This window comes from Contarinia nasturtii, unplaced genomic scaffold (genome assembly GCF_009176525.2).
Source record: "Contarinia nasturtii isolate CC-2019 unplaced genomic scaffold, AAFC_CNas_1.1 Cnas_scaffold_4311, whole genome shotgun sequence".
Classification (NCBI taxonomy): domain Eukaryota; kingdom Metazoa; phylum Arthropoda; class Insecta; order Diptera; family Cecidomyiidae; genus Contarinia; species Contarinia nasturtii.
The window spans coordinates 1,996,408-2,023,512 of NW_022201606.1; the positions used below are offsets into that span (position 1 = coordinate 1,996,408).

Below are 27,105 nucleotides of genomic sequence, written 5' to 3' on the forward strand. Positions count from 1 at the left end.
AACTAAATTGATGTATTTATTCGCTGCCGTTATAACGACGTAATTTCGAGATTTATAAGTCGTTGGTTATACTAGTTGATTCTAGGCGTTTTCATTATTGTAATGAATCATAATTATTTAATACTAGATTGATTTCATTAGTTCGGCTCAAAAATATTATAAAAATGAATGCTTGTAATAAGATTTTTCAATATTTTGCACGATATCGACTTTGAATGGATGTGAAACAGTTTTTATGGTCTCAATCAATTAGAGGTTCAACTGATTATCGGCAATAGGTGAGTCGCAATAATCACACTTAATGACACTTAAAACTAACTGTTGACTACTATCTAAGTAAGTTCATGTTGATTTGTGCACCAGTTCTCATTCATATAATTACGTACATTGACTTTTCTTTCATTATCTTAAATCAAATAAAAACTTAACTCGTATGGAAAACTTACTTCATTGTTTTTTTTTAATCACCGAATCCAAGTTTTTTCTTGAATTAGGATAGCTTCCAACAGATTTATTTTGATTACGTACGGATATCTTTAACAAGAATCAAATACCTTAACAGGGCCAGTAGCACTCCCTTTCCATGTAAAGCCGAATTATAACAAATATTTTTTATCATTTCCATTTGTATCTGTTTACTTTTGGATGGAACATGCGAACTTTCCGTCGAATGGATGGGAATATGTTCAGTTGGAATTGTTCCGCGGTGTCATTTATACATGTAAAGTAGAAACCATGGAAGCCAGCTCGAACAATTCAAAAGATTTCTTCATAGCTCGATTGTTGGTGGTAACGATTCGACAGTTCTTCAATAGCACCTCTTTACATGGATTCAAATACCTAATTAAACTTGGAATTTCAACTTTTGAAAAGTAAGCGAGAAGTTTGTTGTGTTTTTCTTTCGTTTTAATTTCAACTGAATTTACTCGCCAGATTACTTTGGTATGTGATTCAATTGTGCGCATTGGCCGGAGCAGGCTATATATTTCTATATGCTCTAGGTAACTTTAAATTGAGTTTTAATTAATAATTTTGTATATATTGTAACAATATTATTGTATTATGTGAGATGGTTTTGTGTCAAAGCCAACCGTAACGTCATTAGAAACGCTTGATCATCCCATTTGGGAGATTCCGTTTCCAGCTGTCTCGGTGTGTTCTGTAAATAAAATAAGTCGTAGTCGTGCCATGGAGTATGCAATTGAACTGTGAGCCACACAATTTCACTTTGAATAAAACAATTGTATAAATTTTATTTCGTTTCTCAATCCAATTAAAGTTCAAAGAAGACCAAAAATCACACATTCGATTGGTTATTTCGAAATATTCGACATTTGGGCTATACTTTGGATTTCAATACCGAATTTTACGACGAATACATAATTTTCCAAGATTTGCTCGACGTCATCGATATAAATAATCAAACAAAAGTCTATGATACACAAGAAAAATTCGAATTCAAGGTAAATCTAACGTGATTTAATGAGAATATCCGCACATTCTTGAAATTGAATAATAAAAGCAATGCTTACAGATTACTCCGAAATGTGAAGATCTGTTGGTTCGATGTCGATGGGGAAATTCACCACACATTGACTGTATGAAGTTGTTTAAATTCCGTAAAACACGCGATGGATACTGTTGCCTTTTTAATTATGTACGACAATTCAATACGCTATCAACACAAGAGTAAGTACTGCTTCAAGGTTGCATTATTTATATCCGGATACTCTAGCAAAATCCAATTTCGATCAAATGAAAGCATGTCGAGAAAATAAATGGAATGCTAATAAAGAATTCAGCATGTATGTAATTTAGTTGACAAAGCACAACATAATCATGATATCAAGTTATATACGGATACAAGTTAAGGACGTTTGACGAGTTGATTGAACAACATGCATGTCAGGCGAAACCTTACCGTGATAATACTTTTATTAACACATAAATCTTTTTCCCTTTTCAAAACTAAATTATTTACAAAAAAAAAAAGTGTTGAGAAGCCGCTCAAAACAGGATATACGGGTTCCGACGTTGGATTAACCGTCATTTTGAATACAACAACATCCGATTACTATTTCTCAACCGGTGATCATGTTGGATATACTATTCAAATATTCAATCCATCTGATTTTGCCGATGTGCAGAATGGAGGCCTTACACAATTGTTTGTCGACGCGAACACGAAAGCCAATTTCAAGCTAATACCCACAACTATCGAATCGGAATCTGCCATCGCACAGTATTCGCCGATACAACGCGGATGCTTATTTGAACATGAACTTTTTGAACAGTACGCCGGCCATTATTCGTTTGTCGACTGTCTCTTGAAGTGCAAACTACGCAGCATTATTGCAATGTGCGGATGCATGGTATATAAAAAACTAAATATATCATTTATATTTTAGATCTATTGATTCTATCTTTGTATAGCCATTTTTTCTACCCACAAATTTCCCGGATGGGACGTTCACACCGGTTAAATGTACACTCGCTCACAACAAGTGCTTGGAGCGCATAAAATGTACGTAATGATTAAAATTTATTCAATTTATCTGGCTTACATTGGTTGTATTTGCATAGATGTGATAAGCTCGTATACCATTCCAAACACTGAAAAGCCATCGGATGGCACTATAGAATGTTTGCAATGTCTGCCAATTTGTTCGAAAACAAATTTCCGTGTGGAAGCGTCCTATTATGAATTGGATAGAAATGGACTGAAAGAAAGTACCATGCCAATGTTGTAAGCTGTTGCGTTTTTCATACTCGTTTTGAGTTAATTTAGTTGAAGGATTTCTGTTCATACAAATAGGAAAAATTTAACGACCTTTGATGATATAGCCATTGTGCACATTTATTATCCACTAGTTGATTCAACATTGTTCAGAGCAGACGTTTTGATGACATGGCAGGAGATTGTCAGTAAGTAACAACAGAAACTGTACAATTTTATGGTGATTAAATATGGAATTTATATGTGCATTTTATTCAGGCAATTTCGGAGGTTTATTGGGATTGTAAGCTGTCTCGTGTTCTACTCTACTTGGAATTTCGGTTAATGGCATTCTTTTTATTTAAAAAAAAAATAGGTGTTTGGGATTTTCGTTAGTTAATCTTGTTGAGATTGTTTATTTTGCTACAATAAAACTGTATCAAAATATTTCCTTGGTCAATGGACAGCAAAAGATGAAGGCGATTCAACAAAATTCCAGATTAACGAAGGAAGACAAACGAATCCGTGAAATGTATGTGAATGACTTTAAAGTGAATGACATCAAAGTATTTCGTCATCGAACCTAAATAAAATGAATTTGATAATGTCGTTTGTAATGAGTCATTTTTTGGACCTGAAACTGAATTTAAAACAAAAAATAAAAATAGCCTATAAATTGATTGTGATGTGTTTTCAATTTCATCACACAAGCACGTGTTTCTTGCATGAATGTAACATGTTACGCGTCACATTCGCTGCGAAAACATTTGAAAAGAAGCAACAGCTGTTGTTTATAGACCGTATGACAGTTTGAGAATCACTGGTACGGTAAACTGACTCTCAAACCGAATGCGCGCACAATACTTAAAAATACACAACTCGTTGTGTGAGGGAAACGAGCAATGTTTCGAAGCGCTGTTGATTCAGTTGTTTTTTAGAACGTGCGGAGAAAAGAAGCACAAATGCGCCACTAAGAACTTAGTCCGTCGTATTTTCACTTCAATTTCATAAGAAAAACAAACTTTTTCGTTCCACTATTTGTGTTCTCATTGTATACATGTTTATTTCATATTTTTTCTGGACTTTTTCCAAATATCGGTTCACATTGTAACGAAAACCAGTGAATTAAAATCATTTTTTTTTTGCTTGTGATATTTTATCAAATAATACAGAAAGACCGGATTTTGACAGTGTTTACTAAGCAAGATAAAAAAAGACTTTAACAAAAGATTGACATTTATTCAAGAAAAAAATACAAATTCAGAATCTGCGCTAAAAAAAACCCACAAAATTTGATGCGTTTCCATTGTTGTCTTCAATAATATCAATAAAAGTATGTAAGTCAGTTAAATTCCATTCAATAGCGTCATTTCTTTGTGTTCATAGTTAGTGGTCTGGAGCAATGTGCGTTTTATGCACAAAAGCAATGAAGTTGTTTGCTAGAATTTCTGCACAAAATGAACAATAGAACGTGAAATACTTTGATTGTTATAGTTATATATGTGTGTATTTGTGTATATTCCGTATGTACCGTATTCAATGTTTGGTCAATCTGACAAAATTTCATTACATAAAAACGAATGAAACGGTTTTATGAAATTTTACGTGTTCGATTCACATTTGTGTGTTTGTTCTAGAGTCGTTGATTAGTTGGTGTTTTTACAATTGCACAATATGGTTTGTTATTACAACAACAATGCAGTGTTCGTAAATCTATGTTATGGACAATGTTCACTCCTGAAACGAAGCATATTCGACTTTTTCACACACTAACTCGTACATACCCGTCGCATAGAAAATAGAATATAGCGTACATATCGATCGGAAAACAAATATTGTTTTTTTATCTCTTATTGTTTTTGTTGGTAAATCGATAACGATACATGATGCAGTACGTGCCGCCAAGAGCATATAGCATATAGTGCTTGCACAATTGTACAACTATATAATGTTGAGTATTTGCCACAATGCGATACTTTATTATCAATTTCGGACGCGTCGATGGAAAATTAGATCGTTTCGCAATGTGATTGTTATTAATTCCCATTCAATCGGTCAACCACAACCGATGCGAAGACATGAACCGAAATAAGTCAAGGTGTGTGTGTGTGTAATAGTCGAAAAGTGAGTTTTATTTATCGGAATTTCAGTCTAAAAATCCAATTAAATTTCGAATTTTTCTTGTTCATTTATTTTTGCAATTCATAACTACAAATCAAAAAATTCGGTACGTATTTATGGTACAAGATTAGACACAGCAGGTTCATGGCGAAATAAAAATTGTGTTTGCATCTGTCACTATAGTATCTAACGGGCTCGGTCGATTAAAATAGAAAATTATACGATTTATAATCAAAAAAAATTGTTGGTTTTCACTATGGTCGGTTGCTTATACGTGCGTTTCATTGATTTTTCAATCTCGTTGATTTTATGCGCCGTTTGACATTCGATTGTTTATGAAAACCAGAACTTTGTTTTTATTTATGCAAATGGATTTGGTTGGATGTGTGCACGTGTTCTCTCACTTCACTTGTATTATGATTCGCATAAGCCGGTCGGTTGGTTTGTATGATTTTTATCGTTTGCTTTTTGCGTCGCGATCCATATACGCTGTCGAAGAGGCATTGAAATTCATAAATCATTTATATATCTCGTGATAGAGTTTTTCAACTTGTTTGCTTTCCCACTGGAATTCAGAACTTGTTGGATTGTTTTTTTTCCTCGTTTGCTGTTTTACACAATGTATCATCTTTTTAGATTTTTTTTTTATCTTTTTAATGCTCAAATAATGACTAGTGGAATTATGTTGCCAATTAAAAAAAAAACTAAGTAGGTTTAAACGCATCAATATATATGGAATGTTTTCGCAAAGTCTGAGTAATAAATTAGAAAATGAGTATGAAAAGATGACTGTAAATTACTTCAAATCAGACAAAATCCATTATTTATTATGAATATACTGACTGATTATGTGGCTGGTTAACGTACTTTTTATGTTTCACACATATTCGCAAAACATGAAATTCACTGTCTACCATTGCAATTTTTCTACAAAAAAAATGTACCGTGACCACAAGATACGACTACCATATATGAATTATGTACGCTATTTATGCGCGGTTTCTTTTGTTAGACACAATAGCCAGGCGTTAACAATAAAACTTAATCTATTGTTATCGAGGTTTAAAAAGTAGCACAAAATAGACGGAAAGTACATCGTCTTTACCCTTCAAGACGTCTAAAAGTAAAAGTTTTACAGAATAAAGAAAAACTCATTTCGAAAGAGCCGCAGTTTTATACACATAGAAAATGTACTTAAAATAAACGGAATTAAAATGAACATCATTAACATAGTATATTTCTCAAACCACAATTTTGCAAAAATTAACTACGTTAATGTGGTTGCATTCTACTAACTCGTTCTCCCTCTCTATCAGTTTGCTACTTCAATGCATTGTTTAATTTATCACTACAGTACATATACCGCGAATATACTGTTATAGATTAACCCAATAAATTAAATGTGTTTTAACATTTATGAGAGAGTAAAATGTCGAAGCGATTCATTACACTACATCATAAATGCATTACCGTCTAGATAATTCATTTCCTCACCAGTACATTTGAAAATTCTTTAAAGCATTTTAATTGCAATTAATGAAATGCTATTATTTTTCATTTTTTATTCTGTCATTTTTACGATATAGTTTTTGTTTATCGTAAACCAGTGATATCATCAGTAATGTATACTTATATAGGTCTGATCAGAACAATCGAACAAATGTATGCAAAAAGGAAACAAGTTATAACAAAGACTGATCTGAGGGTAAAATGATTTGTTTTAATATAAATAAAGCCGCAAACGGGTTAAATGAGTACAATCGTTCGCATGTACAACAATTGTACATTGTACACCAGAACAGAACGTAGCAAAGACAAAAAAAGAATTCCCATATGTATAAATGCCGTGATGATAATACGGGAATGCCATGTTCATAATTAAGTAGTTAGTAACGCTCGGCTAGCGGCATAAATGGAATTTTTAAACGAATAAAACATCAGCTCCAAAGGAAAAAATATAAGCGACAATTAAACAGTTTATGTGAAATCATACTCCTCATATTCACAAACATGCCGAGAGTTATTTTTTTGTACTGACTGTTATCAGTTGAATCATAAATGTAAATGTACACAATGTACTAAATTTTTTGTTGCCATTATATTGATAGTAAACAATTTAGCGGGAAGTGCACAGAAAAAGCGGGCGGATTCATTAATACGAAACCAGTTGTGCGATAAGATAAGAGGAATGGCCAGTGTACAGACGTAGTTTGTTTGCAAACAACATTGAAATATGACACACTGATGAATGCAATTCAATGCACTGTTGACAATGACATTTTACGATAGTTATACTGATGAGAGATGCAATACGATTGCAACATCAATATCAGTACGAAACAATTTTCATATCAGTGTTGTCGGAAAAATTTGTCGACTAAGCACTTTCAATTTTGCAATCACATGATCAAATGTCAATTTAAATTGTGAACAAAAACGAAAATCGTTTCGATTTCCGTCATTCAAAGCTATTTCCATCTTGAATAAGAAGTTATTAAGCTATTTAAATATTTTGGTCAAAATTCGGTGATAGAAAAAAAGATACTCCATTCTGAATTTAAACGAAGTCAACGCGTTTCTTTTTTCCAATCATTTGAAGGTCATAGAATACGAATGTTTGATATCGAACTAAAGACGTCAACACAAATGTGCACATATTTTGTTGTTATTTTTTCGAACTTTGATCAATCGCTAATATTTATTATACATTCAGTTGTCTGGTGGCGAATAACCCATAAAATTATCAATACTAATGAACTTTCGATTAGAGACCGTTTGGAAACTCCACGTCCGATGAAGAAGAACAAATTGCATATAAAAAATGAAGATTAAATTACAAATGTACAGAAAAAGTAATGGAAATAGCTATTTTTATCGATTGACCGTTATCAAATTAGAACGAACGATTTGTGTGCGTTGAAAACGACGACGACGACGACGACTACCAACTTCTTTCCGTGTTGTAAAAAGTCCGTCCATTTTTTCGAATTGCCCGCCGAAATTGCGCTGCCATCGTCAAAATAAAAATTAGGTTACCTGATAATGGAAGTCACATGCGTATGACCTGCACAACAAATTCAATTGTTAGTCGCGTAGCGCAAATTGAACGTCGCGAATAAATTTCAAGTTTTTTTTATCGCATTGACTGTGTGGCTGACAGGAATTAAAAATGAAAATCATTTTGTAAATGAAAAGGAAAAAAAGAAAGAAAAAACAAACAGCGGGCAAACACGCCATTCGTCACGCAAGCAATAGTGTGTTGTCATTTCCAGAGTACGGCCTCACTTGTTTTGCGGCTCATTTTCAGTTCAATTATCAATCAAACTTTCAATTCATTTTTATTAAATGCATTGCATTGCAAAATGCATTGCATACGCCTTAAGGTACACACGGTTTGTAAGGCTTCAAAGTACGGCAAATCGAGTAGAATTGTGTGTTTTTTTTCCATTGGTTGGAATTTAGCCAATTAAAATTGGTGCCAAGTATAACCAGCAAAGAACATTTCAGTGCAATAAACAAAGTTTTAACGGGCACATACCGTAACACACAATTAATCTCATATCATCTTTTATAACCGTCCGTTGACTAATAATTCTAAACCACACTAAGAATAAGAGAATTGAAGAAGCTACGAAAAAACGTCAAGCCATGCTGTTTGAATGAAGCATAGAATTTTGTTTTGCGGTTGTTTCAAAAGAACTGAGAAAAAAACCAGTGTTTACGTTCCTTTGGCAAAATGACCCAAAAATTTCCAGTTTTTGGTATAACCATATTCATTAGACAATTTTGGTTTTACCAAATCTTGAAATGAAAAAAAAAATCTTTTTCAACATTTTGAAAAGAACCTCGAAACGGATTGCGAAGAATACATTGTTCTTTTTTCAATTTCGCCTAAATCATTGCACATATTTTAGTTGAATTACAAATGTCAAAAATGCGAATGTTTCATGATCCTCCGCCGGCTGTTTACCTATACTATTGTTAATTGAAAAATGCACAATTGTGTTTGCCATATTTGATTAGAGTAAACAAAGGCCGTTCGATATTCGATGTTTGGCATTCGGTGAATACATTTATTGTTTAAAATTGATCAAACCAATTAAATTACAAGCGATCTAGACTAACCACAATAACAATAAAATAAAGTGTACCAATACTTTTGCACACACACAAATGTGTGCGGTGTATATTTGCAAAGGAACAGCAACCGTGTTAATAACAGATGCGGAGACGATAAAACACGCACCGTTGAACACATCCAATGAACGCGTCATTCTTTGTAATATAAACGACTCACTGAAATCAATGCGCTGAAAATTGGTTGAATCGACAAAATGTGCAACAGAGTTGTATTTTAGTTTTCAATATATATAGTAATGAAACTGAACGAAAAAAAACAGGTTTGGCCTTGAGCTTGTTGCTAGCACTTAATAAATTTTTTTCTTTTAAAACACTTTTTTTTTCTTGTGCAATGTATTGAAATTATAGCATTTAGATGAATATGCGATTAGTGTAATGTCCATAATTCGCATTTTCATTTTATAATAAGAGTGAATAGAACATTTGCTAATTTGTCTTTAGAATCATTCAATTTGTAGCAGCATTAACGGCCACACTGTGCTCATTACACCAGCTAACAATCACAATCTCCCTTGCCCTCTCGCTCTCTCTCCCTTTCTCGTTGTGTGTAATGTAAGAATGTAGTTTTGCTACAATTATCTACACTACCAAGTGACAACGGTGACAAATGATTCGAATGCAATTTTAATTTGTTATAATCAATTGCTACACGCAAGCAAATTGTGACATTTGAACTGCGTATTTAAAGCAACTGTCTGCTTGTGTTCTACTACTGTTTGTGCGAATGAAATCATATACGGTGCGACGCAAACAATAGACGGTTGCCAATTTTCTGGTGTTGGTTGCCGTTGTCGCACAACATATATCTACTTTTTTCGACTTTGACCTTAAGCGTTCGGTTTTGAATATGCGGAAAATGACAGGAAAGGAACAAGAATATTTTAACGAATTTGCGTCGACGACATCGACAACGGCATTGATCTTACCGGAAAAAAACGACAGAGAAAAATATGGCCATTTATTTTTATAATCTTCATTGTAAATAAAACATCGATATGGTCCTGATCCGGTTATTAGTGTCCGGTCAACTTATGACTTACCATATTTTTTTTATTGACTGATTCTCGTAAAATGGTCATCAAAATGTATAAAAAAAACCATATTGTTTAAGTAATGGAAACTTTTAGAATTCCCGAAAAGAAATTTTAACATCATCATCATTCTGACGCGTACAATTTTGTTAGCTAGCTATCTATATCAGCTATTGCTATAGGGATATATAAATAGCTGCTATTTAACGCATATCTTCGCTCGGATACTGCGTATACTCGACATAACAATGGTGTCATTGTTTTGAAATGATTTAAAACGTTAAAAATTTCAAACAACAAGATTATTATTATGTCCAGCATACACAGTGTCCAAGCGAAGAGATGCGTTAAATAGCAGCTATTCATATATCCCTATAGCAATAGCTGATATAAATAGCTAGCTAGCAACATTGTATGTTCTGACGAAACAAAAACCATTATTATCTTTTTGATCTAGTTGTGGAATTGTATATAAAAAACCAGAGTCGCTTTTACAAACATGTAATTTATACCATGAGAATTGTGGGTTTGATAGTTTGATGACGATATATGTTTTTGTGTGATCGAAATGTGTGTCGTGTGTTTTGATAGCGATGAACTGGAATTATAAATCGATTACGTAAGCCATTGTCCAGATATAGTATCAAAAAAATAAATAAAACTACTGTATTGATACTACTTTTTGGTATTGATTGAGGCAGATAAAGATGAGTCATTAGTCGTATGGAAAGCCACACAAATTACGATTTGTATAGCGATGAAATCGTATGTTGTACGATAAAAAGTGAAAAAACATGATTGTTGTGCCGTCATAGAAACTTACTTCATTTGCATCTGATTTGAATTTTGTGCGCGTACAAAATGCGGAATCAATTTATTCATTTCGCTATTTGATGTTTGTTAATTGTTCTTTGTTTATCGTGTCATACTTTTTATATACATATTAACACAGAATAATTTTTTTCCTTATTGTATGCAAAAAAAAAAAAAATTGAAAAATTGCAGCTGGAATGCTTCGAAAATCCCTTGAATATAAGCAAAATATGAATTTATTGGCAAATGTCACGAAAACACAGACAAATAAACAAACAGGCCACAACCATAAAGTCAAAGACCATTTTATCCAAAAATAAAATCCTGCAACAAAGAGAAAGAGAGAAAGAGAAAACCTGTACTGAAAGAATAAAGCATTCAACTCGCCATATTATTGTGTGTGCGGGTTTTTCGTTTCTATAAAAGACGCATTCTACATATCGTTGTTTATTCTTTGATGCAGCGAGATCTGTTATCCAAATTCAAGTTTTCATAACGCCAATGTGCCTATATACGTGTTACATGCTCGAATGTTGCAATGCCGAATGTCGAAACACGCATGAAGCAATACCAACTGCAATGCAACAGTGTCGAATGCACCGAATACAACAGAACAGAATGTCAGGTTCAGTGACACTCTCTCATATAGTAGTGAAAACATACAGCAAAGCTATTCTGTCGTTTATTTATAGTACAACTTGTTGTGTCTGTGTGCTGCAACGCTGAACACTCCTCACATTCTGGCTCAGCTCACATGCGAGAACTACGCGGCTATTGCATCGCAATCGATTTGTACTGTTGCCGTACGTAAATAGTTTGTCGCCGTCTTAATTCGATAAAAGAGTTGATCGACCGCACACTGGCTTCAGAATATTTGCAAAACTATTGAGCGCGCGCGGCATAAATAGAGATGCAAAATATTAGACAAGTCAAGCGTTAAATGTGTACGGTTCTTTTTTTTATTTCGAATATTTTAATCTCGTGTTTAAAAATACAACACAAACTGATCACTTTTTTTTTTCATTTCATCTTTTAATAATTAATCAACAAACATTTTTCAAATAGATGGTTTTTTTTCTATTCTGTTTATCTCCAATTTAGATAACCACTGAACCGCAGTAAAAATGAATTGAGTGCATACGATAGAATAATCATTTAAAGTAGAAGACAGTGACTCGTGTGTGTATATTTGTTGTTTTGAATAAAAGTGATAAGTGCGAATATGTCGGTCAAAGCAAGAGATGACAAACCGTCGACATCATCATCAATTGTGGTGGGATGTTGTCAATCAAGTTCAACAACACCAGAGAATTCAATCGTTGATTACATTGAAGAAGACCTAGAGGCACCAAACAATAATACCCTGTTCCATGCAGCGAATATTATTGAAAATGGTGAAAAGATACCCGTTGGCATTATTTCAAAGAAAAAGGCATCCATTGATTTCACATTTCCGAAAAGGCCAAAGGTTGATATCGAATTTCAAGATGTGCGATACACGGTTAAAACATTTTCATTTAAACAACGTGAATTTGGTGAGTAACATTTAAATTCATTGGAGTTCAGCGCATATACTATATAAATAGGTCATTGAAGCGATAATACGGGCATTTAACAATTTTTTTTTATCAACATTCTTAGTTTGTTGTGGAATTTCGCATTACGTCTCGTTTCATAATCGTATCATTCAACTTATTCGTTTCGTTTATCTCATTCAGAGCGTATTTTATTTCTACAGCATTAATTTGCTTTAATTATAATCGGGCTGGATTGTTACAAATGAAAAAAAATTAAAAAAAGTGCATTGGCAGCCAGTTAATTGAAGATCACATGAAAATTCTATTCCCATTAAAATGTATTAAAATTGCTGCCATTTTTGATTAAAACTGCTTTGAATGAAAATTGAGAGTGATTCTATTCTCCCTAAAATTCTTTCTAAAATCTAATTGAATTACGCAATCAGAAATCAGTAAAAATAGAACGGAATTAATTAAACAATTAATTGCACGGTGTAAAAGTGATGGGTTGAACAATTGAGCAAAATAAAAAAAAAGATATTTCGGTACAATTAAGGTATGATCCACGATCAGCATTGTGCTAACCGAATAAACGAAACAATTTAAGTAAATACATTCATTTTCATAACTACCAAACTACAAAATATGCAAAGTGAATTCATCATTTTCGAACTTTGCTCCAAGTAGTAAGTAATTTAAGCTTTGGCATGCGCGCCAATTCATTCCCCCCCATTGTTTAAATTCTACATGATAATAGAAACATTATCACTGGAATGATTATAATCGCAATATTCTTGTGTTATGACTAAAGCGTTTCATATAATAATAATTACCACAAAGTTGTTGTCTTTTTTTATTGTAAAAAAAATACCATTAATTTATCATTCGACGATAATTTAAAGTTATAAGCCGTTAAAATTAATCGCAGTCAATCAATCGTTCACAAATCAAATTAATGTCCGAATAATCTGAATCATCGTAATCAAAGCGAAATGTAAATTATTGTTATTTCATTTAAATTTAAACAGAGAAAAAAGAAATTTTGCATGGCGTAAGTGGAAGTTTTCGTTCGGGTCAATTGGTTGCAATAATGGTGAGAGAAATAAAGTTGAGTTTTAATGGAAATGTGATGAACTAATGCAATCTTTTAATTTATCACCATGATATGGAATCAATCATAGGGGCCAAGTGGAGCTGGAAAATCAACACTATTGAATATTCTCGCCGGATATGTGTTAGTACATTTCATTTTATTTTTAATTCGCATGTTGTGCATATCAATTTTTTGAATGAGTCAAACGTTTTTTTCTCGCACAGCGAAACGGGTGTCAGTGGGAAAATCACAGTAAATGGCAAAAATCGGTCGAGCAATTCAGAGAATTTTCGAAATGCATCGGCATATATTCATCAAGATGATGCCCTTCGTCCATATCTTACGGTGCGAGAAGCAATGATCGTTGCAGCACACTTAAAATTAGGATTTAGTGTTACCAAAGAGTACAAATTACAACTTGTAAGTGAAACAAAAACAATTATACATAAATGAGCACAAAAAAGTAAGTACGAATCGGTTTTTGTTCACAGATTCACAGCATATTGGAATTGCTTGGGCTGGAAACGCGATTCAACACGGAATGCGGTCGTCTATCGGGCGGACAAAAGAAACGAATGAGCATTGCTCTGGAGTTAATTTCGAATCCATCGAATGTTTTTCTAGACGAACGTAAGACAACAAAATATTTCTATATTCACTCAATTCCACTTTAATAATGCTTTTTTTCGCTTCTTTTTTTCATCTTTGCAGCAACAACGTAAGTGAAATCCAGTTTTTATTCAGCTACCTTTGAACTAGGAAAAGAAAAACAAGAATTAAAAAAAATTGACTACTTTACAAGTTATTTTAGCCGATCCCAGTTGAACTAAAATAATCCGCTCCCTGTTTTTTTTTGATAAATCATGTACATTGTTGTATTAAATCACGTATATTGTTATTTACACTTGTTTACTACAACATTTTATCATTTAGTTCCGTGATTCATAAAAAATATTCGCTGTTCGATTCTCTCTAAAAGTGACACACGGCGAGTGATCGGATTAATAATTAGTGTGGCCTACACTATTTTTTCCTGCATTCGCATGGAGTTTAATTCCTACAGGTTTTTGGGGTCATTGAGTCCAAATTAATGAGCGAATTTGTATGTATAGAATGATATCTCAAAAACCTGAGCCTATCGTCATACAATGACGAATTTCGAATGAAAAACAAAAATAAGTTTTTTTCAGACTATTCCAGAGCAATAAATAAGTATATGAAATATTTCGTTGATGTCATGGTGGTTTTATGGCTAATAAACCCATGTGTTTTTCCCTCAATTGATCTGGGGTTTGATCATTCATAAAATGAGCGTCATGCATTTTAATTAATTCATTAGTACGTGAAAGATATTTGATATGAGATAAAGCTATGTGGTTTGCAGTTAGCTTTGACCGCACTTGACTTTATCACTTTACAAAGTTTTATCAAATTAAAATATATTTTTATAATAATGCTGTCAACTGTGACCGCAATGTACATGTGTGTCGCTGAAAATATATTGCATCTCAATTTTTCTTCAAAACAATCTTATACCGTAGGTATTTTCGATTTAAAACCATAATTGCAAATCGAGAAACACGTTTTCCAGTCTACACACATTTTTATGTTCTACTCAAAATTGCAGCAATTGTCGTCGTACACACGACGCGAGTTCATGTGTGCAAAAAAGCATTGATGGTCTTGGGTCCGGTTATTGTATCGATTAAATCAAGTCACACGACTTGATTAAAATGATAGCCATGACATGTATTGTGTGATAAACAAAAAAAAAATAATCAAGTTTTAGCACACCTAGTTCAGCGAAATTCTAATACAAACAGACTTAGATAAAAACATTCATGCTTTCAATTCATTTTTTTTGCTAAAAAATGTGTCCAATAAAATAACGTCTGAATTGGTATTTTTGGCACAAAAACTAACCGGTCTTCAATACACTAGCTAATCAAGAATTGTGTTTGGAATTTTTTTCGTTTTGAAAAACAAAATCACATTTTTCACTCACGAGAGATTTAAGATGCCCAGACGTAATAAATTTAAATGATCCATTCATAAAATCGTTTGCGTGCTTTTTTTTTTCCACTTCTGAAATGCATATTTTAAATGTCCAATTAGAGTAGTGATTTAGTCAATTAGCAGATATTTGATTGACAATGCAACTGTAAAATTTATTCGTTTTTTTTTCTCACCTCATTTTCATATTATCTGCCAATTGCATGCAAATTAAATCGTTAGTGGGCTAGATAGTTCGTCGTGCACAAGCTGTATATCGCTTTTGAAACGATTAGCCCAAGAAGGTCGTACAATCGTGTGCACAATACACCAGCCATCAGCATTGGTCTTCGAAATGTTTGATAAACTGTATGCAGTTTCACAAGGCAATTGCATTTATCAAGGTCCCATCAAAGAACTGGTTCCATTTATGAGCGACCACGGTTTAGAATGTCCGAGCTATCACAATCCAGCTGATTTTCGTAAGTAATTCTATTATATATATGCATGTTGTGACCTTCATGTGTCATCAACGGAAGCGTCAAAGAAGAAAGAAAATAAAAAAATTACGAAAAAAAAAACAATTTCGTTTCCCTCTTTATTGCAGTTATTGAAATCGCAGTTGGCGAATACGACGTCGATATGAGCAAAATGATGGCAGGGGCTGTGAAAAAGTTCAACGAAGAGCGTGATACATATTATTTAGGCACATTTAGTAGAGATAATTACATCCTAGCCGATGCAGGTGCGTTGTCAATTCGCATGCCAATTAATCAAGGCTATGTGGTCTTAATAGCTGTAATTTCATTCGCGATAAATATTTACAGTTACTTTTTTTCATCTTAATTCAGCTAATTATCGCATAATTATCACGTTTTAAATTATTATGCTTCTTTTGACAATTTGCAGGCGAAAATTTTGATAATGGAAAGGTGGCTGTATATAAATTTGGCACTGTTGATAACAACAATGAGGATATTAATGTCAAACGATACAGAATATCCCGCGGATCCAAAGATGATGGCAGAAAATTCAGAATAAAAAATCCAAATGAACGAGCATCAATTTTTATGCAATTTTTAATTCTCTTTGAGCGAAATTTCAAAGCGAGCATTCGAAATGCAGTAAGCTATATTTTAAAAATGCTCGCATTTTTACAGTGTAAGAAACATATTAAAACTCCAAACATTTTTTTCTGTAGTTCTTGATATACGCCCGTTTAATCACACACATATGCATTGCTCCAATGTTTGGATACTTATACCATAATGTTGGCTATGATGCCACACACACATTCGGTAATTACGTCTATCTCTATGGATCCATCTTGCTTATTGTTTACACTGGGAAAATGTCGGTCGTTTTATCTTGTAAGTACCAGGCTTCTTTTGAAAATATAAAATGGTGTCCGCACGACATCACATTTTCATGACTAATTTTTTTCTTCACAATCTTAGTTCCGTTGGAAATGGAAACATTAAGGCGAGAGCATTTCAACCGGTGGTACAATCTCATACCGTACTATTTTTCAATAATTCTATTTGAAATTCCTTTCCAGGTGAGATTTTGATTTAGACTCATTGAATCTATTCTGTCTCGATGCGATTAAATCCAATAAACTAATGATGTTTTCAATATTACAGTTGTTGTGTACGTTCTTTTATGTTTGTGGCAGTTACTTTTTAACTGGAAATTATCTGGAAAACTACCGATTCGCATTGTTCACCACGATGTGTCTGTTGGCAACAATCTCAGCGCAAGCATGGGGTTTCTTTATCGGCTCAACAATGTCGATTAAAGTAAGAATGATAAAATTTTTATTTTCGATCAGCATAATATACTGATAAACATGATTTTTTTCAGATTGCCGTTTTCATCGGACCAATTTTGGCAGTACTGTTTTCCGTATTCGGGTTTTGTACGCGTTACGTGGATATCAATCGAATGTTCCAGTGGATGTGGCATATAAGCTATTTCCGTGCTGGTTTTCACGGAGTTTTAGATACTGTTTACGGTATGAATCGAACTGATCTATGGTGTCCACCCCAAACTGAGTTCAACTACTGTCATTTCCGTAAGCCTGACGTTTTTCTGCGCGAAGTGAGCATCAGCGGATTTGAAACTTACAAAAATATCTATTTGATGACTGGTGTCATTATTACAATGCACATATTAACAATTCTCACACTGTGGTTCAAATTGAATAAGCGATAAACAAAAAATCATTAGTATCATAATAGATTGTCCATAACGCAACGCATCACATAAATCAATTCCATTGCACATTGTTTAGTTAACGTAGTGATTCCGATTTGAATTCAAACAAAACATAATTATGCACATTGATGCATGTCACAACATATTTTTATGTAAAATATTTCATGGTGATAGAAATTTAATTTGTAAAATTAATTGTAATTTTGAAAGCAAATTTTTAGTGATAAAATTACTTGCAGCCTTTTGTGGATATATCCACTATAGTGAAAAAAGATCTGAAATCATTTAAGAAAAAAAATGTTTTGAAGATAAATGGAACGAATGATGCAATTAATTCGTAGTAGATTCGTTCTTTTGTACCGCACATTTCATCCCTTATATGTATTTTTCTATTTAACGTATAAAATAAGTAATAAAAGTGGTTGGAGAAGCATTTTCATATACAGTACAAATATAATTGGTTTTTTTGTCATAATGTTATTGGCACTGCCAGTAAGTACTCGTACGATTTTTACTACCCGGATTAGAAGAACGCACGCTTCGTGTACACTCGGCACATCTTCGCTGCTTAGGCGAATATCAGCAGTAGAATTCACTGCGATATGGTCAAAAAACATCAAGCAGCCATATATGGCTTTACATATATGTAAATGATCATTTACGATTCATTCTCTTTTGTGCGAACTTTCTTTGACTGTGTATGGCTGTGAGCAAACACATACATTAGATGCACGACAGTTCGCAGTGAACTCAACGGCTGATATTCCGTAAAGCAGCGATGATGTGCCGAGTATACACGATGCGTGAATTGTTCTAATACGCGTTACTGAAGTCGTATTGGCTTTAAACGAGTAGTACTTACATTTTTTTTGGAGGTTTTATCATCTCATGGATCACAAACAAGTTTCAACTTTGAATCAAAAGTAAGTGTTTAGTCTGCGAATACTTCGAATTGCGCAGTTTCAAAAGTAAAAAAAATCCAGACTTACCTCAATGAAACACCCAGTCGTTCGTTAATTCTAGTAGTGTTCAGTTGATTTTTCGAGATCAAAAAAAAGATATGTCAGGAATTTTATGTCAGTTCATCTGTTGTGTGTTTTTTATTCATCTTTTTTTTGTCGGTGTTTTATCTACATCGTTTAAAAAGAATGAGCCGCAAAAGGCGCAGCATTCTCCATGTTTGGTTTTTGTTTCTCATACATTTTTTTCATTATACAATTTCCTAGTTTTGTTTCCTTATTTTTGTTTTGTCAATAACAATAGTTTTTTTTTTTATTTTAAAAAAATTTGCTAATCCTCGTCAAATGTTTGTTTGTTCATAAACTCGTCAAACGAAAGTAATAATAATTGTAATAATGTTAGGTACTGTGGCTATTCTATCCAACCACATGCTAATGTGATTTCTTTGATTTTGTACATTATTTCGATATTTAGTCTAATTTTCTAATTTTTCTACATTTGTCGATGTGATCGATTCTCTTCGGAGCGATAGTCTGTACAAAATGTAAAATTTTCGTTAAAAATCTAATAAAAATTGACTCATTTGGTCATTGATTGAGGGGAGAGAGGTCATGGCGCACACATTTAAAAATAGTCATCTTCATACAATTGTGTGAGTTTCGGATGAGCATTGGGATCACACACTTTACCAAGAATTAGAGATTGTATAACCCAAACTGTAAAAAGAAATAAAATATATTACAATAAAATCCGCTGAATAAACTTTTGCATTTGAAAAATTCATTCTTACCTGTTGATACGATTGGAATGTGGAAGTTTTCAGCATATATTTGATATTCCGGCGGAAATTCGTCGTCGAGTAAAATATAACCCTTTGTAGTTGCAGTGATATCGTTTGTTGATTTAACGAGACGAATTTTGGCCCCGGCCGATTTACAAACTCGAGACCAAAATTCAACAAAGTCACTTTGTTGGCTATTGAGAATGAATAAACAAAACAAAAAATGACGATTAGAATAGAAAAAATGATAGAATTTGAATAGAATAATCATCGGATATGCGAGCGCACCTTGTTAGAATGATTGTCGTTTTGTTGAATGCATTTTTACGTTGATCACGTCCGCGTCCAATTGACCATGGCTTGTATTTTGATTCGATAATTGACCATCCGGACGGCAGCACGTATTCATCTTTGTTCAATAATTTATTCCGTTGACAACTCTCGACTATCCATTCGTGAGACACAGCCTATGCAATTTTGCAATTTTTTTTTAAATGTGATTTTATTCAAGGTAGAAGGTGTGTTAAGCTTACCGTTATATTTGCTGCCAAACACTGAACATACTTGGCGGTTATACATGGAAATGGTGCAAGTAAGAAGCAATTGCGATACTTATTTGTCGGAATATTTTCAAAGTTTGAATATACAGTCCCGCCGGCTGCTTCGATTTGCTGCTTTAAATAGTCTTTGAAGAAAGGTACCGATGAGAAAACTGTATTTCTATTGCTAAAATCATATCCATTGTGTCGAACATTCTTCATTCAAAATTTGTTTGGGAATTTCCATAGAATCAGAAGAAAAAGAATGAATTATATGGCATAAGAATTGGAAGGAATATCGCCAGCGCCGAAAAGTGTCCGTAAGAGAAGTTAACATACTTGCCGTTCGTTGGTGCCATTGGTTGCCGTCTTAATTGGAATTGTGCAGGTGAGCAGAAAACTTTTATTTTTCAAAATATTCGTTTGATTTATCGGACCAAGCACATTGTCCAAATTGACTTTTTTAAAATCGCTGCCAAAACGTTCCATTAAATAGCAAATTCCTGATACGCCATACCACCAATCAATGCAAACCAATCAAATATCATCGTCGCGTGTGACCGATAAGCAAATAGAGAGAGAGAGATAGAGATAGAAAAGACATTGAAAGAAAGAGAAAAAAGCGAATGAGTGAAATTGTTTGTTTGCTCTCCGTTCGATGTTCACACAAAAATATAAAATAAATGATAAATTGAAATAATAAGAAAATTTAACGAATATAAATAAAACAAAACAAATAATTCTGCAATCAAATTGAAGATGACGACTTACTGACGAGTTCGGATTCTTTTTGAGTATGCTGAAGTTCTGGTTGAACGCCATCAACCGCTTCTAATACCGTAACAGGGCTGGCTGGCCTTGAATCCGATTCATTAATATCAGATACATCGCTTTCAGAAAACCATTGCACGTGACGATTTGTTTCCGCTCTGAGAGAGCCACATTGTGAACATTACATACATAGAAATTTCAGAGGCACATAGAAAAAGAGAGAAAAAATCATGAGAAGAGAGCATTGGTGTGAAATAAAGGCAAAACAAGAAACAAAATGAATCCAACAAAACCAAAACATAATCGTAATCTAATCATAGTCGCACTGCCACAAAATCAAAGTCCAGTTAATTTCGGTCCGGGCTCGACAACAACAACATTGACGACGACGACGACGACGACGATATTTGATTGGCACTCACATTGTGCATTTTAATTTTTGGTGGGTTGAATATGACGAACGAAAAACGCATCAACATTGGAACATACACATAGAGACACATGCACACAAGCAGAGACATACACCCAAGTGTACAGCTTAAAAAACCCTTCGAATGACCCCTGCAAGTATTATACCTATTTTAAAGCCAATCTACATGCATAACGGTTACTTTGTGTATTTTATTATATATATTTTATTGTTTGTATTTTATTAATAGACAAAAAAATGTTAAGTGATTGATTTTATTCTCATTATTATCTTATTTTTTAGTTATGGTTTCTATTTTATTTTTTTTTTATTTTTTTTGAGTAAATCGCTTAACAATCCTCAATCAAATGACATCGACTTATGGATATATTAATTTGCATTTTATCAAATAAAATTGGAATTTACTTTGAAATGGCACCACCATTTATAACATTGACCTATATATATAAATGGCGTTACGTTTATATTTGTATGTCATTTTGTCATTGGATTTTTAAACATCTAAATAGTTAGATGATCGAAATTCCACAAATTGTTCGCATAATGAATCTCATGCACACGATACTGCACCATCTAAGCTGCCGTCAATTTAATTTTTTTTTTTTTTTTTTTTAATATTCTCTCTTTTCATTCCATCGCATTTAAAATCCATAATTATTTCTAAATCGTATTACGAGACTCATTATACGGTATATTTTATTTATGATTCAATTGTTTTTCTTGCAAATTTTTAACTAAATCTTATCAAAAGTTTGAGAAACATTTTTTGCATCGTTTGTATGAATCCAATGAATTTATTGTATATAAATTTATCAATTCAACATTGATTTTTCGCGATGAAAATGTTTGTGCATTAGCATCTAAATACATATATCCGTTTTTTTTTTTTTTTTTTTTAAATGTTGTATTCATAAAATTAAATTACTATGATGTAGTGTGGAAAAGCGTGTGCTTTTTCATTTTAGCTTTTATTTCATGTGTGTTGTTGCTTTGATATATGCATAGAATACAACATGTCTAATTGTTCATTTGTTTGTCACACAAAAAATCCTTTGGACATTACAATACAATTGTAAAACAAAAATGACTTCAAACGGGATATTAAAAATGATATTGGGCTTGTTACAATGTTTTTGAAAAACTGAAAATTCGGAACATGTGTATAAACGGATTTATGTTTTCATGTTTGGAATATATAAATAAATATAAAAAAATAAATGGTACTGCTATGATGAGTGGCGAATGAATTGAAGATGACGTCTTACTGACAAGTTCAGATTTGCTTTTGGGGTTCGTTGAAACTGTGCAACAAAAAAAAAATATTTGCGTTTTTGATCGATTGTTTGTTTTCTATTTTTTTTTTTTTTTTTTTTTTAGTTTAGAAGACGGAGGAGGAGGTGTAGAAGGCTATGGCATTGGTCATCTTTTTGACGATTGCTTGCAATTTTATCGGGGCTTGCTCACTTTTGCTATCGCGTCTATCATGAAATTGTGTCGCAATTCCAGCCATCCAACTTGTCCGTTTGCTCTAGTGGGAGTTGACGATCTTGAGGCGATTACGTGTTCAAAGAAATTTAATTTTAAAACACAAAAAAGTTTCAATTGTGAAAAATTGGCAACTGTTGTGCTCAAGAATAATAATAATTTATTCCATAGAGACAGAGAAAAAAAGAAAGATGTTGGTTTTGTTGAATTTCTTTTGTCTATGTTGTTTTTACGCTTTTAACACCAATGCTTTATTTGTAAATAATCAGATCTAACATATGAATCGTGCTATTTTGAAGTTATTTAACTGTGAATTGCTGAATTTAAATTGACTGATTTCTATAATTATTAGTTTTTTTTTCTTTCTTCACAAAATCAATTCAACTCAATACAATTTATATGTATGTTTTGTCTATTGTACTTATTGTCCTCCCAATTTTAAAAAGGATAAAAACACATTACTTGCTAGTAAAGTAAATGTAATATGAAGATAATGAAAATAGAGAGAAAGAGAGACCGTGTAATTAATTATTGGGGGCCGTAAAAAAAAGGTTGTATTTTTGGTTTTCGAAAAAAGGAAAACCGTTGTTAAAAAAAAATCGTTACTATCGGAATAACGTAAACAAACGTTATGTGCAAAATGATTGTTGTTTCTGTTCATTTTCGTATTTAAAAATGACAATTAATTTTAATGGGAAAATTCTGCTTATGAGTACCTCTTATTGCGTCGATCTTTTCGGGTGCTGGAGCCGCCAGAAAAGCCGGGCTCTGGATTATTTGTTGCCTGTTTCGATAAAATCACTTTGGCTTGTTCTTCTTCCAAGTAAATGTCCGATGCTGTTACCGTAACCGTTGTCGATTCACACAATACCGTATAGTAAACACCATCGTCTTTTGTTTCCACTGATTGAACGTTACCCGGTTCATATGTATCGCCATCAACTAATGCATGCACATTTTCGTTGACCAACGGCAAAATATTCTCTTTGCCAAATAAAATGTGCTCTTCGGGCAAAGTTTTCTTTGCACCGTCTTCAAACAAAACAACATATTTGCTGTTTGGCTTTTGTTCAATTACACGACCCGCGTAGAATTTTTTGTCTACCCATCGGGCGAGCACCGCTTTTTCAGGATATTCGGATTCGGCTGCGGCCGCTTTTGGAGTGGTTGGCTCCTTTTTAGCTTTTTTAGCTGACTTTGGCTGAGACTCTGAATCGGTTACTGGCGATTCTGGTACTTCTACGGCAGCGCCACGCTTACGTTTCGATCCCGTATTTGTGACCAATGGAGTTGATGGTTCCGATTTTTTGCCACGACCACGACCACTTGTTGCCGGCGTTCTTTGTACCGTTTCATTTCCAGTCAATTTTGAACGAATCTAGAACAAATAAAAAAAAAACAATGAAAGATATTTTCAATTGTGAATTTAAAGCAAAATGAAACGTAGTTGATTGGTTACCTTTTCAAAATGATCAATGATGAATGTACAAAGTTCCGCAGTACCTTTGACTTCTTCTTTGATTTCTGTTGTGTTCAATTGACCTGATGAACTATTTGTGCCTTGCCTTTTCACGCTAAAATAAACCAATTCCGAATTATCGTAGGAAACATTCACATCGTATGTGCTTTGTTCTGGTACAATTTTGGCAACTGAAGTCTTGGGTGTTGTTGCTGTCTCAATCGTCGCAGATGATGAATCAATTATGTCTGATTTTGTGGGGCTCTCTTTTTTGCCAATTAATGCATTTATTACATCCGATAGACCGTTAATGTTTTGCGTATCCTTGACATTTGTCGACGATGACTCCGCCGGGCATTGGCCTGTTTAATCAAAAATGAAAAGTTTTACAATTATAGTTCGAATCGAATATAAATAACCAACCTGAAAGGTCCGATGATTTTTCCACGGTTGTACTTGAATGAGATGAAATGATTTCTTGTCGTGAGGCTTTGCCGCCGAGACCTTTATGAGTTTCGTTTGAAGCCACTGGATCGCATTGCTTTTGAATTGGCGGTCCATTATTGATATTCGATTGTGTAGTGGAGCTGCTGCTCGGCGATGTACTGCTGCTCACACTTTTGAGCGGTTTATTTTCAATTGATTTTGCTTCAGATACATTTTTTGATACAGCATCACTGGTGTCACTGGCCGACACATTAACACTGCTGGATATGTCCTCATCGGGCTTATCGCTTCCAGCCAATATGGAGACAAGGTCGTTATTGTCTTTAATTGCGTCATGTGATTGCTGTTTTCCTTTACATGAGCCGGACGATTCGATGCCGTTTTTCAATAAATCATTATCATTCTGTGAACTAGCAACAACCGCTGCAGAGTTTTCAGCTTTTGATAAGTCATCGTTTTGTTTGTCATCGTCATTAGTGGAAACGACATTGTCGTCCCCGTTAAACAAATTGCTAATGTTCTTTTCAACATCATCAATTTTTTGTTCGGCCTCATTGGCTTGTGAAGCAGTCGCTTCAGAGATAACAGCAGCAGCGGCTGGTTCAGCAACGCCCGTGAGAGTTATGTTGCTGCTATTTACTGAATCAGCTTCTACATTTTTTGTTTCACTCTTTGTGGTCGTGGTTGTTGTTACCACTTGTGGTTGCTCTTCGACCAAAGATACATCTTTCATTTCACAATCGGCTTCTGCGTCGGCCATTTCAATATCTTCAATTGAATTGGCTTCATTGACCGCGTCCGATTTTTTCAGTTCCTGTTCGGCCTTTTCAATTGCACCTACTGCAGCTTCAGCTATACTTGATACTGACGAAACAACTTCACTTATACCCTGACCGCCTTTATCCACCACATCAGTGTCCAATTTGACTTTGGTCTGTGTTACATTCACTGTAACTGTGGTCGTGGTTTTGTTAACAGCAACAGCGCCAACCACATCGTTTGCTGACGAATTATTAAGGGCTTTCAATTCGCCCGTTTTTACAGCTGCATCGGCCAATTTATCATCTAAATTTGCAACTTCGGCACTTTTTATTGTTTCAACTATCGCCGCTGTGTCAATTGAATCTGTTTTTGTTGTTGTGATTTCGGCCGGTTTTGGTTCATCGACTGAAAGCAAAGAAAAAATGGAGAAAAAATACTCAGAAAAATTCACTCAAATAATTATCCAAATCAAATGTTAAGAAAATGTCATCAAATAACAAAAAAAAAAAACATAAAATTTTCTAGAAATTTATTTTTATACATTCTACCGCATGGACGCACGTTTAACATACACAGGCAAACACTAAAACATGTATCTGTTTTTGTATTGAATGAAACGGAATGAAGAGAAGAAAAAAAAAAACCCGCGCAATTGTAGTGATTATAAATTTTCCGGTTTATTTTGTATACACAATATGTTCATCTTGTTCTCTATGCGCACAATTGTGCGTTTGTTTTATCATAAACAAAATGGAAATCGATGTTTGAACGATTTTAAATAATACCACCGACTATAAAAATGATTTCGAATGAAAAGAGATAAATTTATCAAACTGCTGGTCATGCAAAAAACACATGGATTATGAGTGTAACGTTACAATGGAATTGAAAAAAAAAAATCCAACAACAATAACGTTCATACACACAATGAATTTTAAAGAAACCTCTCTCTCTCTCTCTCTCTCGCTCTCTTTCTGCCGGAGAGAGAGAAAATGTTGCGTTTCATTAAAATGTGTCACTTTGTATCGCACACAATCCGTAAATATCGTTGTTGTACTATTTTTTCTTCTCTTCTATCGACTGAATTTCTGTGAGCCGGGCGCAATAAAAATGTAAGCGATACAACTGCACCGTTTCGAAATTAAATGTGCGGCAAAGCAAAGAAAAAAAAAATGAACATGCTTTCGGTGAAACTAAAATGAAAAATAAGCGCAATACCTTTTGTGGTAACCACTGCTGCTGCTGTACCATTCTCGTTATCCATTTTGGATTCGGTCTTCTTCTTCTTCTTCTTTAGATTCTACGTTTGTCTTTTCACGTAACTATTGAACAAATAACTACATTCACGAATGTCTATTTTTCGCACTTTTTCGTGTAAATTTTTAATTTAGTCGTCCAAAAAAAAAAACTCTCAGTTGCCAGGTAATTGAATTGAACTGTTTTAATACTAAATTGATTGACCGGCGCTTTTGTTATATAGACCTTTTTCGAATTGGATTTGCTGCGACACACGAAATGTACTTTGTCTATGTAAAACACGGTCTTTGAATTTGCACAGGCACAATTCCACGCGCGTTTTGTCACCAATTTTTATTTGTTCTCTGTCTTTGTCTTGTTTGTCGTCGTCGTCGTATTGTTGTTTCGATCGATGCAAGTGCGTTGTTCAATTTAAATCTCTTTTTTACCGATTGCTTCAATTTTTTCTGCAGCCTTTTTACGCTCTCGTCGCGGTATTGTCGGTGTATGTTGTCGAAAAGAAGTTTATTCAGTATGTAATGCATAGAAGCGGCATCGATCTTACACTGTTTTTGCTTGTTTAACTACACCGAAA

At 33.7% G+C, this 27,105-nt stretch overlaps 3 protein-coding genes across 5 annotated transcripts; 2 read left to right on the forward strand and 1 right to left on the reverse strand.

Moving 5' to 3' along the window:
• Positions 1 to 735: 735 nt before the first annotated feature.
• On the forward strand, positions 736 to 3,303 carry LOC116350928 (sodium channel protein Nach-like). The gene is made up of 11 exons (XM_031782937.1): positions 736 to 872; positions 934 to 1,001; positions 1,070 to 1,208; positions 1,280 to 1,463; positions 1,535 to 1,689; positions 1,994 to 2,372; positions 2,434 to 2,524; positions 2,584 to 2,746; positions 2,816 to 2,925; positions 2,996 to 3,020; positions 3,093 to 3,303. Exons 1-11 carry the CDS (start codon positions 736 to 738, stop codon positions 3,301 to 3,303), a joined length of 1,662 nt encoding a protein of 553 aa, XP_031638797.1.
• Positions 3,304 to 3,662: 359 nt separating this feature from the next.
• On the forward strand, positions 3,663 to 18,852 carry LOC116350897 (ATP-binding cassette sub-family G member 4). Of its 3 annotated transcripts, none has more exons than XM_031782881.1 (14): positions 3,663 to 4,053; positions 11,923 to 12,356; positions 13,367 to 13,431; positions 13,520 to 13,572; positions 13,656 to 13,851; positions 13,923 to 14,061; positions 14,143 to 14,149; positions 15,667 to 15,905; positions 16,031 to 16,168; positions 16,333 to 16,547; positions 16,625 to 16,793; positions 16,881 to 16,981; positions 17,067 to 17,222; positions 17,287 to 18,852. In XM_031782881.1, the coding sequence occupies exons 2-14, from the start codon at positions 12,044 to 12,046 to the stop codon at positions 17,635 to 17,637; spliced, it is 2,142 nt and encodes a 713-aa protein (XP_031638741.1). In that variant the 5' UTR covers positions 3,663 to 4,053; positions 11,923 to 12,043; the 3' UTR covers positions 17,638 to 18,852. The 3 variants fall into 3 exon arrangements, with proteins under 3 accessions (XP_031638741.1, XP_031638739.1, XP_031638742.1); XM_031782879.1 differs by having other exon boundaries at positions 3,663 to 4,049; XM_031782882.1 differs by lacking the exon at positions 3,663 to 4,053 and adding an exon at positions 11,661 to 11,765.
• LOC116350896 (mucin-5AC-like) lies at positions 18,706 to 27,105 on the reverse strand. Its single transcript, XM_031782878.1, has 10 exons — positions 26,493 to 27,105; positions 24,489 to 25,679; positions 24,066 to 24,427; positions 23,323 to 23,984; positions 20,692 to 20,849; positions 20,260 to 20,423; positions 19,915 to 20,136; positions 19,670 to 19,848; positions 19,391 to 19,575; positions 18,706 to 19,316 (listed from the first exon to the last, which is right to left on the reverse strand). The coding sequence occupies exons 1-10, from the start codon at positions 26,536 to 26,538 to the stop codon at positions 19,225 to 19,227; spliced, it is 3,261 nt and encodes a 1,086-aa protein (XP_031638738.1). The 5' UTR covers positions 26,539 to 27,105; the 3' UTR covers positions 18,706 to 19,224.